The 17,917-nt window shown below is 35.4% G+C and overlaps 2 protein-coding genes across 2 annotated transcripts in view; one reads left to right on the forward strand and one right to left on the reverse strand.

The window, feature by feature from the left end:
• Positions 1 to 17,917, reverse strand: part of LOC141389530 (uncharacterized) — a 1,388,168-nt gene that overhangs the window by 400,525 nt on the left and 969,726 nt on the right. The gene's annotated exons all lie outside the window — the stretch shown is intronic.
• Osi7 (Osiris 7) lies at positions 14,652 to 17,385 on the forward strand. The gene has a single exon (XM_073961141.1). It carries the CDS (start codon positions 14,881 to 14,883, stop codon positions 15,742 to 15,744), a length of 864 nt encoding a protein of 287 aa, XP_073817242.1. The 5' UTR covers positions 14,652 to 14,880; the 3' UTR covers positions 15,745 to 17,385.

A 17,917-nucleotide genomic window follows, 5' to 3' on the forward strand; every position in this document is an offset into this window, starting at 1 on the left:
TATTTCCATACCAAATTTCAAGATTCTAGCTATAACCGTTCAAAATATACAACTGGTACTAAATTTTATAACTTTTAGTACTTTTCGTACACTTCTAGGTCGAAATTCCAAAAACCCTTTGGTACATCTTTCTAACTCTCCACCAGTGACCCTCATCCCAAATTTCAGAATTCTAGCTTTTCCCATTTGCCTAATTCAAAGGGTACCATATTTAGTACCATTTAGTACTTTTCGTACCCTTCCAGTTCAAATTTCCAAAAACCGAGCCTTATCTCACGCCTTCATACCAACACCAACCTACACTCAAAATTTCATTTCTAGCTTCATCCGTTTCGTCTGGGCATTGATTATAAGGCGGTCAGCCACACAAATGAGAAAATTTTTAGTACATTTTAGTGCTTTTCGCATCCTTCTAGGACGAATTTCCAAAAACCCAGCCTTATCGGGCACCTTCGCCACAAGTCTAACCCTCACCCAAATTTTCTAGATTCTAGCTTCAGCCGTTTCGTCTGAACGTTGATTATTAATCAGTCAGCCACACAAATGGTACCATTTTTAGTGCATTTTAGTGCTTTTCGCACCCTTGTAGGACAAATTTCCAAAAACCCAGCCTTATCGAGCACCTTCGCCCCAAGACTAACACTCACACAAAATTTCAGGTTTCTAGCTTCAGCCGTTTCGTCTGAACGTTGATTATTAATCAGTCAGCCACACAAATGGTACCATTTTTAGTACATTTTAGTACTTTTCGTACCCTTCTAGGACGAACCCAGCCTTATCGAGCACCTTCGCCCCAAGACTAATCCTCACACAAAATTTGGGGATTCTAGCTTCAGCCGTTTCGTCTGGGCGTTGTAGATCTGTCAGTCATCACTTTACTCTTTTATATATATAGATATTTTTGTTGTAATTTCCCCAACAACATAAAGAAGTTTTGACATACCATATTCAAAATTTTACAATGCCACTACCTGGGTAATTGTGCCATGAAACAACTCAACACATAGTCGTACATATGTCAAACTGTCCTGAGTATGCTTAGGCTAAAAACTTTCAAACGCCTGGCGACACTGCGTGTTGCCTAAATGAACAAAGATATAACACCCCTTATCAGGATATTATTAAATATTGACAAGACAAAGACTATGTACAAATAATTTCGTTATTGGTAGTCAAGATTTTAATTAAAATTCAATTACAAGAATAATAGCATGTAAAATCATATGCAGCAAACAATGCTTGCAAGAAAAGAAGTACATACATATTTCATTTCGCAATGGGTGATAATTGCAGGAATTTTATGCATCACAAATTAAATTCATATAGGTATGAAGTTTATTCCAAAATAAAGAAAACCATCACCAACCAGCACGATATGTGTGCATTTTTTGCATTTTTTACAAGAGAAATTTTTTTTGAGAAATTATGAGAATATTATTAACTAAATCAAAATGATTAAGTATGACCCCAATGCAAACTGCACCCTTGGAACCTGAAACATCTGTAATTATCCATCAAAGATAAACAAAAGCCGCCAAAACAATGCAAACAACAACAACAATAACAGCGATGACGACGACAACAATAAGCGAAAGATGCCAAAGAAACTCAGATGTACCAGACTGAAAGTCTTGGTAAAGGTAAGGTGTAATTTGTTGTCTGCATCGAACAAGTGAGTCAAAATCAACAACAGACAACAACAACAGTAACTACTGCGCCAACAACGATACATAAAAAATAAAAAGTAAAAGGGAAAATAATAACAAGTGCCACAAATCTCAAAGTAACAACAAATACAAGTAGTACTCATAAAAGATCTGTCTGCTATATGTGAGATCACATTGTTAATATGAGTGGATGGATGCTTTGTTGTTATGTTTCCTTTTATTTTAAATTTACAAAGCCCTTCTTAAAGACCATCAACAGATGATGTACATACATACGTATGTATGTATGTATGTTCATACAATTGTATGAATTGGAATTGCAGTAAAAAAGCGAAAGTATTCAAATAAAAAAATCATTTGTTAAAAACTTATGTAAAGATAACTGTGTATTTGCTGACAAATGTACTTCAATGCAGTGTCTATGGAGAAGAATCTTTCGAAAAAACTATTAATTTTCCACTTTAGACATCTTACTAATAATCGCTTGATATCAAAATAATACAAATATAATTACATAATTTGTAGCAAAAACACGCTAGAAGGGACAAGGGAGATTTCTCTCAGACCAAAATCACACTGGCTTGTCGCCCAGTCCGAGCGGTGTGTCTTACGACGCCACTTGTAAAGAAGTTTTTCATTGCAGAACTAATCAGCAAATGTCGCCAACATTACACTGAATGGCATTTTGCCACCGTTGAAATGTTGCCACCTTGGTATCGAAACCGGGCATTTCAGCGTGCAAGGATTTCCTGTTGCGCGGATGGCTATTATTTAAAAAAATATTTTTTTGAAAAAAATGTTTGAAATGATAAAAAAAATTCTCAAAAAGCATTTCCTGTTGCACGAATGAATAAACTTGAGCCTACTAATAACTAAAATAGTGGTTTTTATACCCTCAGCATTTATGCTAACGAGGGTATATACACTTTCATACGGGCAAAATGTGCCTCATCGAAATAATGGTTTTAGACCCCAAGTATGTTTGGACGAAATGTGTTTCAGACAATTTGGAGTCGATTGAGCAATGTCCGTCCGTCTGTCTGTCTGGCTGGCTGGAGCGCACGATAACTCTCGAACGGATGCACCGATTCGGTTCAAATTTTGACTTTCGTAATATTTTGCCCAAACTTAGTTTAAGTTCGAAGATGAGCTATATCGGTCCACTCCTTCCGGTACCTCCCCCACAAAAATTCGAAAATGTTCGGAAAATTTGTGCGCACTATAACTCTTGAAGGGAGTAACCGATTTGGTCCATACTTTGCCCATCGTGGAGCGTGTACCAGACTTAGATTAGGTTTTAATATGGACTCAATCGGTCCACTCCGTCGGGTACCTCCCACACAAAAATTTGGAAAAGTTCAGTTTAGGAACATCTCTCGAATCGCTTTGATTTTTGCTTTAGCAACTTGTATTCACTGCCCTCCATACGTCGGTATAAGTTTCATCAGGGGCAAGTCCATACTTCCTGAGAAAATAGCCTGAAAGTTGCAAAAAACCCCTATGACACCGTGTGAGGAGGTTGGAGGGCAAAATAACTCTCGAACAGGTCTGCCGATTCGGTCCAAAGTTTGGCCTTAGTAATATTTTGCCCAAACATAGTTGTGCGTACGATAACTCTTGAAGAGAGTGGCCGAATTGGACCATACTTTACACATCCTAATATATCTACCAGATATAGACCAGGTTCGAATATGGACTATATTTGTCCACTCCATCCGGTACCTCCCACACAAAATTTCGGATACATGTTCACTTTAAGGCCTGCTTTCGAATCACTTTGATTTTTGTTGAAGCAACTTGCATTCGCTGCCTCAATTGCGATGGTAAAAGTTGTTTCAGCGGCAAGTCCATACTTCCTGAGCAAACATCCCTGAAGTTGTAAAAAACCCCTATGGTACCATATGTAGTGGCTGCAGATCCATTCTTTTTAGTATCTCCTCCGCAAAACTTTTGATCTTTAATCCTAATCAACATTTTTATCAGTTCAAATGCCCAAAATTTTTAAAACTCCCTAAATACATGCATTTTTTGTGAAAAAATTGTTTCAATATACACCGGCTGAGGGTATATCTCTGTCGACAAAGCCGACTGATACTTTTTTACTTGTTTTTATTTAATTTTTATTTTTTGTTAAAAAAGTATATCTTTGAAAAAAGCGTTGACGACATTTTCATGGTTCTCAGTAATAAAGAAAATTATGTCAGTTTGGTTATCTCATGTGACTCTGAGTTTTATGTTCAATTATATATCTGCTTACTGCGACTTAAAAAATAGCCCACAATTCTGAAAAATTCAAATTTTAAAATCATTTTGTGTGTGAGGATTTTTCTCCTAATCGTCTTACAATTATGGTTTTATGTAATCTTATGTGTAAACTCATCACGCTATGATACAGAGATATGAGGTTGTAAGAAAGTCATAACCCTAGTATACATACCATTGCACAATGGTGGTACCCAAAATAAAAATAATGTAGATACATATTTAAATAATTAGTAAACGTGTAAAAAAGTATTGCTTGACTTTGTCGATAGCAAACAAATTTGCTGATTTATTCGAACTCATTCCAGTGTAGATTTGACTGTACTCGAAGGACATCAGTAGTGGAAATTGCCGAACTGGACTTCTTTTAGTCCCAATTTACATTAGGCGAGTTTACTTGCGGCAATTGTCAGTTTGTAGGTGAGAGAGGGTGCTGAGAGGCAAAGGGTTACCATATGCCTCACCTCTCTCTCCTACAAAATGACAATTGCCGCAAGTAAACTCGCCTAATGTAAATTGGGACTTTCTCTCCACCACGAGATATATATTTAATCAGGCATCGGCGATGGGAGTCCCTATTGTTGTAGTTTGTGTAAACATTTTTCACACCGACAATAAAAAAGGGAACCTTTGTTTCTCAAATGAGAATTTTCAAAATATGTACACATTTTATTAGAAAAAACAAAACATACCATAATTGTAGAATATTCTTGCAAACATCCCAGTCAGCATTTTTTGAAAATTTTAATCAAATTCGAGTCTTTTTTGATCCGACTGCACGATTAAAAAGCTAGAATATGAGCTCATTTTCTGATCATAAATGACTCCTTTGTCGGTAGGAAAACATAACCTCAGGCGACTCTTCTAAACAAATCACAAATGAGTCTTTTTCGAGTCGTATTTCAATCATTTATTGGTGTTTTGTTGATTAATTTCGGACCCTTTTTCGAGTATTTTTAGAGTCATGTTTATAATCATTTATGAGTCTTTAGGGAGTCATTTATGAGTCTTTTTGTTAGACGAAATAAATTAAAAAAATTTTCTTTTTATTCTTCTTTGTTTCTTTCCTTTGTTTTATAGTCTTTTCTGCTTTGTTATGTCTTTTAATTATCCTTTATGTTGCTTGGTGGTTAGTATACTGCTTCTTCATTTCACTTGGCAAAACCTGTTGTGTTGTGTTTGTCTGTACCTTTAATATTATACGTTACATTTATATCAAAATTTTGTAGAAAGTGTATATGAGAATTTTATTTTTTTATTTACAACCAAATAAAAATAAAACAAAGCAATCAGTTTTTAATCACCTAACTGTTCAAAATATGATCAGAGTATACATAATTATAATCACTTTTCAAACACCTGTATGACCCTTTTTTGATTAAGCATTTTTCAATCTTCCAGATGATCAAAATGTGACAATAAATAACAAAAAAATGGTCATATTTTAAACACCTGAATGATTTATTTGTGATTCCTACACATTTTTTGTTGTATTTTTAATTAAACTCTTTTTAATCATTACAGGGAGTCACTTTCGAGTCCCTTTCTGATCATACAAGCGACTTAATCAATTTTTGATCACCAATAGGACTCTAAAAAGACTCCTCAATGTGATTTTTGGAAAAACAGTCTTCCAAATGCTAGATGGGTTGTTTGTAATTTGATTAAGTACGAAAAAATTTTATATTGGAAAACTTGAAAAATATGTTTATATTTTTAAACAAACACAATTACAAAATGTGTATGTATTCGGTGCCGAGGGCTGATTTAAATAAATAGAACAATTAGTTTTCTTTCGTTTATGATGAAGACTAAACACAAAAAAATAAAATAATGTGGCTGAATCTTTCAACTTTATCGACAAACTTCTGATGGAAAGTTGTATATCCCCAACGAAGACTAAATTCCAAAATCAGCCATTTCTCTTGGATATTGAGGCCAAAACCTTCAAAATACCGAATATCGGGAGGAACCGTTCTATGGTCTATATGAAGACGTGGACCTACACTGACAAGTTCCAGGGGAAAACTTTTCGGTAAGATATTGTGGCCACAACCTTCAAAATACCGAAAATCGGGAGGAACAGATTTCAGATGGAAAGTTTTACTCCCCCAATGAAGACTTAATACCAAATTCACCTTCAAAATACCGAAAATCGGAAGGTACCATTCTATGGAGTCTATATGAAGACGTGGACATGTACCCACAAATTTCAGGTGGAACGTTTTGTACCTCAAACGAACACCAAATACCAGATTTTACAATTTCGGTAAGACATTGTAGCCACAACCTTCAAAATACCGAAAATCGGGAGGTACGGTTCTATGGGAAAGTTTTAAACCCCAACAAAGCACTGTGGGGCCAATGGCAGGGTTGTGAGGCAACAAATCACAGGAGCAAGCTAGGCCTTCGAAATTTCGTACATATGTATATGTATAATGGGCTTAGAACCAAATGTGCAAAAATTGGACCATGTCGTTTCAGATATAGATATAGCTCCTCTATATATACTTTCCAGATTTCAGGTTTTTGTCTCATAAAATCCATAATATGCATCAGATCTTAACAGAATTTGGTGTGTTACTTCTTTATAAGTTAATGCAAGCATTCTAAATTTGGTTCAAAAATAAGATGTAGTTATTTGTCCACCCTATATGTCAAGACATAGCTAATTTAGTAAAAATGTACTTAAAAGCATGAAAATGCCAAAAATCGTGAGGTACCCTTACATGGGGGTATTATCAAAATGTAGAAACATATCCATAATATTTGGTGGACAATTTTTTGACTACTGGGAACCCTAAATGTCGAAAAATATAGCTTAAACCCTTAAAATAAGGAAAATCCGACAGTACCGTTGTTTGAACTTGGTCTATGTTAACAAACACATAATGACAAAATTTCAGCGCTCTATCTCTATTCATTCGGAAGATAGCTTGATTAGAATAGACGGGCAGACGAACGGACGGACATACGGATGGACGGACATTGCTAAATCGACTTAAAATTTTACACTGATGAAGAAAATATATACCGTGGTGGGTCTAAAATGATTACTTCGATGAGTTACAAACGAATTGACAAATGTAATAACCCCCCATTCTATGGTGGATGGTATAAAAATATCCAAATTCTTAAGTTTTACGTCAACTAAAACCGGATTTGTATGAAAAAGCGCGGATGGGCGCGGCTATTTTTTTCACAAAATGATAGTACACATCACCACATATACATAATATCACAGATACACCCCGATACCGAAAGTTATACTCCAGAGAACACATGGACGACAAAGCAAAATAATCCAAAAAAGACATCACATATTATCTCAAAAATACATTTACCACACGTAACATTTTTATTATTTGTTAATGCTGTCTTATTTTACACAAACCATAGAAGAGTTCTCCATTTTTAAAAAAATATAAAAATGTTGAAGTGTTCTCGTTGACGCCAAGAATGCTTTCACTATTTTTTTTATGATGACTGTCAGAAAATGATGCATAAAGGTAGAATTAGACGTGACATAACCATAACGCCATAAGGCCATATCAATCAGCTGATTGAACCAAACCTATGGAAATCAATGTATTCGATTAGTAGTAACATAATATGAAGCCATAGCCATGACCATAAGAAACCAATTGGGTTTTGGTTTTCTATGGTTGTGGCGTTATGGCTAGGTCACATCTAATTCTACATTAAGAAAATATGTCACCATTGCCAGATCGGTATATCGTTATGTGTTGTTACCAGATTGATTTATTTTTTTATTTTTAGTGATTCAGAGTGTTGGCAATAGAAATCCGTTATAACCTTTTTCAAATTGTACACTTCAAAAATTGACTTTTTGCCTCGAAAACCTGCCATTGGCCCCATCGTGCGAAGGCTAAATAAAAAATGCAACTAGTTCGGTGGAATATTGAAGCCACAGCCTTCAAAATGCCCAAAATCGGAAGGTACGGTTCTATGGAGGCTATATGAAGGCGTGGATCTATACCGACAAATTTCAGATGCAAAGTTTTATACTCCCAACGAAAACTTGATACCAAATTTCAGCCATTAGATATTATTAATATTATTAAGGATACTACCTTCAAAATACCGAAAAACGGGGGGTACCGTTCTATGGGGGATATATCAGGTGCCGTGACACAACTCCCAACGGACATAACACCGAACATGAGTTTGGGAGTTATGTCCGCCTGGGTTTGCGGCGCAGGCGAACATATTTTTGAAAAAAATGCGCTATCAAACACTTTTCAACGGTGGCAAAATACCCCTCAGTAATGTTTGCGACATTTCCTGAGTATTTCAGCCATGTAAAACTTCTCTACAAAAGTGGTGTCTTAGACACGGCGTTCGGACTCGGCGATAAACTGTAGGTCCCATATCATTGAGCTAAATATGAATCGGGGTGCACTCATTGATATGAGAGAAGTCTCCCTGTCCCTTAGGGGATGTTTGTGGAACAATTATATATTATTATTTTGACAATTTAAGAAGATAAAAAGTATTTAAAAATGTTGTGAAAGCAGAAAAGCGAAAACCAGGCGAAAATTTTTTTCGAAAAAATCGCGCGGTTTTTTACAAAAATATTTTCACTATTTAAGAATATAAAAAGTTTTTGTAAAAATATGCAAATACTTTCTGAAAAAAGCGTCGCATGCGAAAATACTTTTGAAAAATTGATCGAGATTTTGTACATAAATATTTTCACAATTTAACAAGATAAAATGTTTTTGTAAAAATATTTAAAACCGAAAAGCGCCGCAGGTGAAATTTAAAAAAAAAAATCGCCCGATTTTCTTAACAAAAATTTTCACAATTTAAGAAATACCGTAGTATGGTAAAACTTCTCCGAACAGATACTTACGTATTTTCGGACATAATTTTGTTTTTAAATGATTTTATGAAATCAGGTGGATTTTGTGGATACTTCGGCATTGGTTGGCACTTTGGCCTTCTCAAATGTATAACTCCGCTTACATTCTAACTTCTACTCTAAAATTTATAAAAATGGTTATTGTTACCGTTTGACCTGAATATGTGCGTTAGGGTTATAATTTTTCGACATTTTTTCTCAAAAATGATTCCCTGTAGAACGGGTGATTGAAATTTTGCCTATTAATCACTAAAATAATGTTTATTCCATCAAAATATACAAAAAATACACACACAAATCGATTTAAAAAACATTTTTTTGAAAAAATTTATGAAATGAAAAAAGAAATAATTTCTCAAAAATTACTTCCTGTTGCTCGAATGAATAAACGTAAGCCTACTAATAACTAAAACACACTACAGAAACACCATTTGAATTTTATGTTTATACCCTCAGCCTTTAGGCTAAAGAGGGTATTTACACTTTGATACGGCCAAAAATGTGCCTCATCGAAATAATGGTTTTAGACCCCAAGTATGTTTGTACGATATCCGTTTCAGACAATTTTAAGTCGATCTAGCAATGTGCGTCCGTCTGTCTGTCTGTCCGTCTGTCTGTCTGTCTGTCTGGCTGGCTGGTGCGCACGATAACTCTCGAACGGATCAATCGATTCGGTTCAAATTTTGGGTATCGAAATATTTTGCCCAGATTTGATTTAAGTTCGAAGATGGGCCATATCGGTCCACTCCTTCAGGTACCTCCCCCACAAAAGTTCAAAAATGTTCGGAAAAATTGTCCGCACGATAACTCTTGAAGGGAGTAACCGAATTAGTCCATACTTTGCACATCGTAACATTTCTACCAGACATAGATGAGGTTCCAATATGGACCCTATTGGTTCACTGTTTCGGGTACCTCCCACAATAAATTTTGCTTATGTGCAGTTTAAGGCCTGCTCTCGAATCGCTTCGATTTTTGTTGCAGCCACTTGTATTCACTACCCCCATTACGACGATATAATATTTTTCAGGAGCAAGTCCATATATCCTCAGAAATCAGCACGAAAACTGCAAACAACCCATATAATACCATGTTTCGTAGTTGGAGTGCACGATAACTCTCGAACGGATCAACATATTTGGTTAAAATTTTGGGTCTTTCAATATTTCGTCCAAACTTAGTTTAAATTCGAAGATAGACCATATCGGTCCACTCCTTCCGGTACCTCCCCCACAAAGGTTCAAAATTTTTCACCAAGATTGTGGGCATGATAACTCTAGGAGGGAATAACCGAATTGAGCCAAACTTTGCTATTGGTAATATTACTTTCAGGCATAGATCGAGTTCTAATATGGACTATATCGGTCCACTCATTTGAGTACCTCCCACACAAAATTTGGAAAAAGTATCTGATCTTATTAATTTGTGACGCAGCAGGTTGCACTTGCGGCCCCTGTTACGACGTTGTAATTTTTTCGTGGGAAAGTCCATACTTCCTGAGATAATGACCCAAAAAGGTCCTGATAATCCTACCGGCACCACCTAAACTGGCTAATGTGTAAAATAACCCTTTAAGAGAGAAATCGATTTAGCTCAAACTTTGTAAATTGAAAAGTAAAATTGTAGAAAATTAAGTACAACATATTTAATTATATAGTCTGTAAGGAAAATATCCATAGACTAATAAAGAAAAAAATATTTCCTACAGATTTGTATTAGGTCCGAATATGTACTACATCGGATCACTCCTATGGGTACACCCTACCCAAAGTTTGGAAAAAATGCACTCGTCTTGGATCATTCCGAATTTTGTTGCAACATGTAATTTTTTGCAGCCCTTTCCATCCTGGAAAATTTTCCCAACAGCTAAAAAACCTACAGAAGTATTGTGTTAACTTTTTTTCTTCGGGTACGTGGCTGAGGGTATATCTCTGTCGGCTCAGCTGACTGATAGTTTCTTACTTGTTTTTTTTTGTTATAAATCATATCTTTCCAAAAAGCGTTTACGACATTTTTAAGATTCTTAGAATTAAAGAAAATCAGTGAGAAACGAATCTTACGTCAGTTTGGTTATCTCATGTGGTTCTAAAGTTTATTTTCAATTGTATATCTGCTTACAGTGACTTCAAGATATTACCCATAATTCTGATAAATTCAATTTATTAAATCATTTTGAGCGTGAGGTTTTTTATGTAATTTATGTAGAAATTCATCACGCTGTGGTACATGGATACGATGTGGTAAAAAAAGTCATAACCCTTATGTTGCGTATTTCTCTTATAAGTGCATATAAATTATGAGTTTTTTAGAACCGCTATATCTCAAGAATGGTTCCTTTTAGGAAAAAATTATAAAGACCAAACTTGTAGAGAATTTTTCTGTCTACAATATTTGCACCAGACCCACCGTTTTTAAGAGAAACTCCGAAAACCTAAAAAATTTCAAAATTTTGATCTATGACCTCGAATGACTGTTTTTGCACGCATGGGGTTGATGGGGAATTGTAGGACATTGCTTCTAATGGCAAACCGTAGCTCTCCACCAATATTCTGCTTTGTGGGAATTTTTCTTATTTCAATGTTTATTTTGACTGGACTCTTATCACCGTGTCACATTTAGCCTTAAAAAACTTGGATGGTATTACTCTTTATCCGGTTTATTGCTCAATACCATCTTCAAGGATAGGATCTGCCGTCTTCGATAATATTGGATACCAGTAGTTTGGTAAAAGGTCTTTCTATTGTCAGATTTCTCCACAGAAGGATATGCTTATACAAAGCCATCAGTTAAATGTCTCACTCTTTGGCGGAATTTGCGGTCTCCATTCTGACTCATGAACATCTCTATTTTCACACTCCCGCTTTAACATGTCTTTATTTTTCCGGCGCAAAAGAAATATATACCTTCTCTATCCTTTTCTTTCTATAACTCTCTAGTGCGTAACGTGTTGCTACTTATTGAAGAGTAGCCATATATGCCACATTCTTTTCTGCGGTAGCAACTCAACACTCCTGATAATTCAATGATTTGATTTCTCAGTGGAGGTCTCTCGTGTCCCAGTATAAATTTTGCGGCTGATTGGAGTGGGCAATTCTTTGTAACTGTACTGATATATTATCGGTTATCCATATGTTATGCTCCCATCGAGCACGAATGATCACAACCTCATCAATACGGTTACTTGTATTTTTGAACTGGCCTTAAAGCTGGTGCCGGTAAGTATCATTTAATTTGTTTTATTGTGCAGACTAAATTTCCAGACTGTTGGACCAAAGATATTTTCTTTCCCAAGTTTAGCATTAAAATAATTTTAATATAATGGGCAGGACACCGATCGTATGTTTTTTCATAAGCGCTCCTTAAATATAACTTGAGGATTCGTCCTTGTTTGTCTTCGGTGTTGAAAATTAAGCCTTTATTTGAATTTTAGCATGTCGTTCATCCACAGTATGACAGTAATATCAGCTTTGTTATTTGCAAGTACAACTACAAGTATAGCCCGGGGAGGTCAGTGTCTACTTGAGGTAAATATGTGAGCATGGAAAGTCATGTTAAAGCTGGTCAATACCGTTTCTTTGTATCTTTAATCCCCTACGTCACCAATGTATTAAAGTCTTCCACCATTAAACTGTGGAGGGTATAATTATACTTTTCATTCCGCTTGTAAGGTAGCGAAGTATTCGTCGGAGACCCTAAGTGGAAATAACATAATCAAATTCTAAGTTGAAATGGCGATGTCCGTCTGTCTGTTAAAGTCATGATAAAGATCGCAATGTTTAAGATAGACCTTTATAATGTCGTACAGAGGTTTATATTACTCCAAGGATATTTGGTATTTAAAATGGGATATATCGGTTCAGGTTTTGATATAGCACCCATAGAACTGTTACAGTTCAGTACATTTAGCGAACAGATTTTGTCAGTAACATTTATTTTCTCTTTGTCGGATTATAGCCTATGATTACCGGGGGCCATACCTGTACACTCTGACAATTTCAGGAAAATTGGTTCAGTACCTTTTGTAAAAAATATTGAACATTTTAAAAAGTGGGCGTGGTCAAATGTTCTTTCTATAAAAACCAAAGTTGGGTTATGACGAACATTAAAAAAAATATCCAAATCGGTCCAGCCGTTCTTAACAGATGCAATTACCAACGAACGACATTCGATTTTTATTTGCCCGCCCCTTCGAAATTCAACAAAATATGCATTCTATTTTCACCGTGGGCCATCCATGTACATTCCCTGAAAATTTCAGGAAAGTCGGTTCAGTAGTTTTATAGATGTAAAATATTTTAATAAGTGGGTGTGGTCAAGTCTTTGGTTCCCAAATACGTAAGGTCGGAGACACAATCACAATTGTGTCGCAAATGAATCTTCAAACCAATACATTCTTAATTATTTTATATATAGCATTTTTAAAAAGGTAGGGTATAGAGGAAGTACTCCCCCCCTCCGAAATTCCACCAAATATGTATCCTATTTTCACCTGGGTGCATCCCGGTACATTCCCTGACAATTTAAGGAAAATCGATTCAGTAGCTTTTGTAGAAAAAATTTCATTTGAAAAAAGTGGGCATAAAAATGTGCGTGGTAAAATTTTTTTTCCACAAAACCCTAACTTGCGCCATGGCGAATATTTCAAAAAAAAGTTATCTAAATCAGTCCAGCAGTTCTCAACGGTTGCAATTATTAACCAACGACATTTGATTTTTATTTATAAAGATAAGAAGAACATACATATAATCTTTGCAGAGGTTATATAAAATACATACTCTAAAATCAAATTCCATGTAAAAATATATTTATTTGTTTATTATCCTTTAAATCATGAAGCTATTTAAAATTAGTTTTAAATGTAAAAGCGCCAATCTTTTCAAAGTTAATTTACTTTCAATTTAATAGAAACTGAATATGATGAAATACTGGATGTAAAACTTGGATAAAAATCAGCATCAAGTAAATGCGTGGAAATACCAAACAACAACAACGACAATGAACAAACAAAAAAGAAAAAGTTACAAAGGAAGCTATGAACATTTAAGGAAGATTGTCGGACTGAAGAAGTCTGAATTCATTTTTATGGTTGAAAATTAAAAGAAAAAAGTGCGAGATAGCTAGCGAACATATACAAAACACTTGCAAACAACAGTAATAACAACCTGAAGCCATTGAAAGTTGGTAATGTTACATGAATTTGTTGCACTAAAGTATTTTTTGAAGAAAACAACAAAATACAATAATAACAACAACAACCGTATGAAATGAAAATAAACAGTTTTTAGCGAAAGCATTTTTTCGAATGGAATACGAGAGAGAAGAGCCTAAAACTGGTTTTCCTAGTGAGATATTTGCCAAAAAGTCAATATCACAAACCATAACAACAGCAACAATAACACGTGTGTGTGCGGTAGCTGTGGCAGCAGCACTAATAATAATTCCCCCAAAAGAGAAGAGTGAGCCAAAACGAAAGACTTAAGTTACAAACGCGAATAACTAAAGCTAGCGTTGCCGATGACTTTGACTTTGACTATAACGTCTTCGTAGACGTTGTTGTTGTTGTGTTTTGATTCATCTGCCTTTTCCTATGGCAGAGAAATACAACGGCTAGGCTGCCGGGTTGGCTAGCTGGCTGACTGACTGCTTAACTGAATGCATGAATGAAAGAAGAAAATGTTGTTGAGCAACTCTGGCTTGGCATGAAGCTGGCTCAGCTCTTCAACTGGCTGGCTTTATGCTTATGGCCATGTTGAGCTGAGTGCGTTAGGCTTTCGTATATAAATTGTTAGACCATGGGGAAATTGTATCATTTCATCCTTACTCGTTCAAACGTTAACACAAGCGTTTCGGCCAACCAACCCCAAAAAAATAAAGCTAGCGACGGTGTGTTTATCGTGTTTACGACGAACGGTTACGAATCAGAGAAAGTGTCGTGTGGTGGTGCAATTTGCAATATCAAAACAAAATAAGGACTATAACGAAAAAGTTTGCTTTACAACCAAACAAATCGAAAGAAAAACATTACGCATTTAAAAACAGAAATAAATACGCATAAAATTAATTAAAATGGCTCACAAATTTGTTACAATCAGTGTTGTGTGTTTAATCTCACTGGCAGCTGCCCTACCCGCCGAAGAAACCCGTGGCCATGCCCGCAATGCTGTCGGCTCTGACAACGATATCGTGGATAGTATTTACAGCGATTGTCTGCGCAAGGATTCCGTGTCATGTGTCAAATATAAGCTGTTCAACTTTGTGGACAAAGTCTTGGGAGCTCGCGATCAATTCGCTTTGACCGAAGGTGTTACTGTTGTACGTTCTCCTGATGCTCCCGCCCAAGATACTGCTGCCCGTTCCATCTCTGGCAATGAATCTTTCGAATCGTTGGCTTTGAACCGCATGGCCAGATTCTTGAACACCCACACCATTAAGGTTGAATTGAAAGGTGCCGATATTGTCAATGCTGTCAGCTCTACTGGCCGTGCCTTGGAAGAAGTGAGCGAATCTTTGTTAGGTTCCGATGATCCCAATGCTCCCGAAGAAAGCCGTGGCAAAAAGAAGAAGGCCGCCAAAATCTTGGGCCCCATTGTTGCCTTGATCGCCTTGAAGGCTGCTGCTCTCTTGCCTTTGTTGTTGGGTGCTATTGCCTTGATTGCCGGTAAAGCCTTGTTGATCGGTAAAATTGCCTTGGTTCTTTCTGCTGTCATTGGTTTGAAGAAACTGTTGTCCCAAGAGAAACACGTTACCTATGAAGTTGTTGCCCATCCTCATCACAGTGCCAGTCACTCGGTTAGCCACGACTCATACGGCAGTGGTTACAGTGCTGATGTTGGTTCATCTGGCTCATATGGCAGCTCTGGTCATGGTGGTTGGGGCCGTTCCTTGGATGCTCAAGATTTGGCCTACAATGCCCAAAAACCTCAAGCCTAAGCGTATGCATAGAAGACATCAGTCAACATCTTCAGCATTTAAGAATATTGTCACAACGCCAAGCAACCCAACGACGACGACGAAAACGACGAATCTAAAGATGATAACGAACTTTGTGTAATACAAAACAAAAAACAAACGATGACCAGGAACAGGACGATTACAATAACGTGACGTGATGATGAGAGAAAGTTTTCCACCAATTAAATTAGCCAGCAGTGAGACTAAACACAAGGTGAAGAGTAAGTTTATCATTTGCATACATTGAGCTTAAAGTTGTTGTTGTTGGTCTGTTTTTTTATTTTGACCCAGCTTTTAAGAGTCATTGTTGTTGTTCTTGATGCTTGCTTTTTTGTCCTTGTATTGCTGCTGGTGGATGATTTAACTGGCGGAGAAACTCAAATCATACTCCTCAGACCATAAGAAACTAGACTTTTTTAATTACTTTACGCAACTTAAGTTAAAAAACACCACAAAAAACTACAAACAAAAAAAAAACAACGATTAATAATTTAATTTTCTATTTTGTCAATTTTGTTAATTTATATTTATTTATTTAATTTATTTTATTTATTATTAATAATTCACCCACAAACAAATTCCCCACCCGCATGCATACTACAATGAGATCTAATAGATCTCCAAAAAATCACAAAAAAAAATAAGACAAGAAAATAGTACTGACCAGATGACAAAGAAGCCAAGAAGATATAGAGAAGTAGAAGAAGAAGCCAAGTCAAGAAGCCACCCATAAAATCGAACGATCGATAATAGTCGATACGTATTGAATTACTACACAATCCGTACAAAGTAAGAAAACAGATAAGTGTGTGCATTATTTTGTTTCTCTCTTTCTCTTTATAATATTTATATAAGAGTTTTTGTGTATTACATAATATTATGTATTAGCTAATATATGAAAACTTAAGTATTTCAATGAAACGAAAAAAATATTATGTGAAAGGCATTACTTTGCAAAAAATATTTAAAGCATTTAAAAAAATCGAAAAATACTCAGTTCAAATAGAAAAGAGTAAAAAATACATAGAAAACCTGATAGAGAATGGCCTTGCTGGAAGTGAATTTTCCTTGACTTTTATGGAAAATTTCATTGAACTTTTCATTTTTCATTTCACTTTTTATTTCTGTGCTATACTTTCTCTTTCCAAAATACTTTCACTTCCTCTTTAAATTCCTGAAATTTTCCCTTTCTCTCTTTAACTTTAAATTTCCACTATTCTCTTTTCTCTGTCATTTTCCTCTCTTTATATTAAACTGTCTCATGCTTTTTCTCTCTCTCACCTAAATGCTTGCCTCACTTACTCTCAAAATCTGTCACTTACTTTTTCTCTTTTTTTCTTAAGCCTTCTATCTATTTCTAATTCTACTTTCTGTCATTTATTTCCATTACTATCTTTCATATTATCTTCATTTTTTCTTCATCACTCTCTAGTCCATAACTATTTTCTCATTTCTACTTTCACCTCTCTTCTATCTTTCTGCTCTTTCTATTCTATGTATTATCTTTTCTTTTGTAATTATCTACTATTTTAATTCTAGTCTTAATAATTATAACAATATTTGTTGTTTTATAATTTTCCATAGCTTTATTATCAATTTTCCCTTTCACACTGTTTCTATTTTCCGATCTGTCTTCATAACGTTTTCTACTATCCCTATTCTTACTTTCTTACTATCTCTATCATTCTCTTTTCCATAATTTCTCTTTTTAAATATTTCTCTTTACATTTAATTTGTGCTATTCTACTCTTTTTTCATTTCATTCTTTTTCTTAATTTCTTGTATTATCTTTAAGTTTTGCTTAGTTTTACACTGAGCAAAGCGCCATGACTTGCCATAGTTTCTCAGCTTCATAAGAACCAAATTACTATCTAAGCCTTTACAACAGAGTCTGGTCTTTCTGTGCTCTGTATGACTTTTAAATGAGTTGCATATGGTGGAGACATAAATCTAATGTTTTCTCCAGACCCCAGACTCTGGCCTTTTCATTAGCTAAATCTATCTCATTCATATACACAGTAATCTTGATTCTAAGTTTTCATAACTCTCACTCTATTTCTCTCACTCAACTATCACAAACTTTTGAACTTTTCATTTTTCTCATCTTACTCTGTTCTCTCTACCACTCTTTTAAACTGTAACTATCTTTTCT

The sequence above is a fragment of the Musca autumnalis genome, unplaced genomic scaffold (assembly GCF_047663935.1).
Source record: "Musca autumnalis isolate F117 unplaced genomic scaffold, ASM4766393v1 scaffold_1, whole genome shotgun sequence".
NCBI classification, from domain to species: domain Eukaryota; kingdom Metazoa; phylum Arthropoda; class Insecta; order Diptera; family Muscidae; genus Musca; species Musca autumnalis.

Coding starts and splice junctions, on each gene's coding strand:
- Osi7 (XM_073961141.1), top strand. CDS start 14,881: ATGGCTCACAAATTTGTTACAATCAGTGTTGTGTGTTTAATCTCACTG.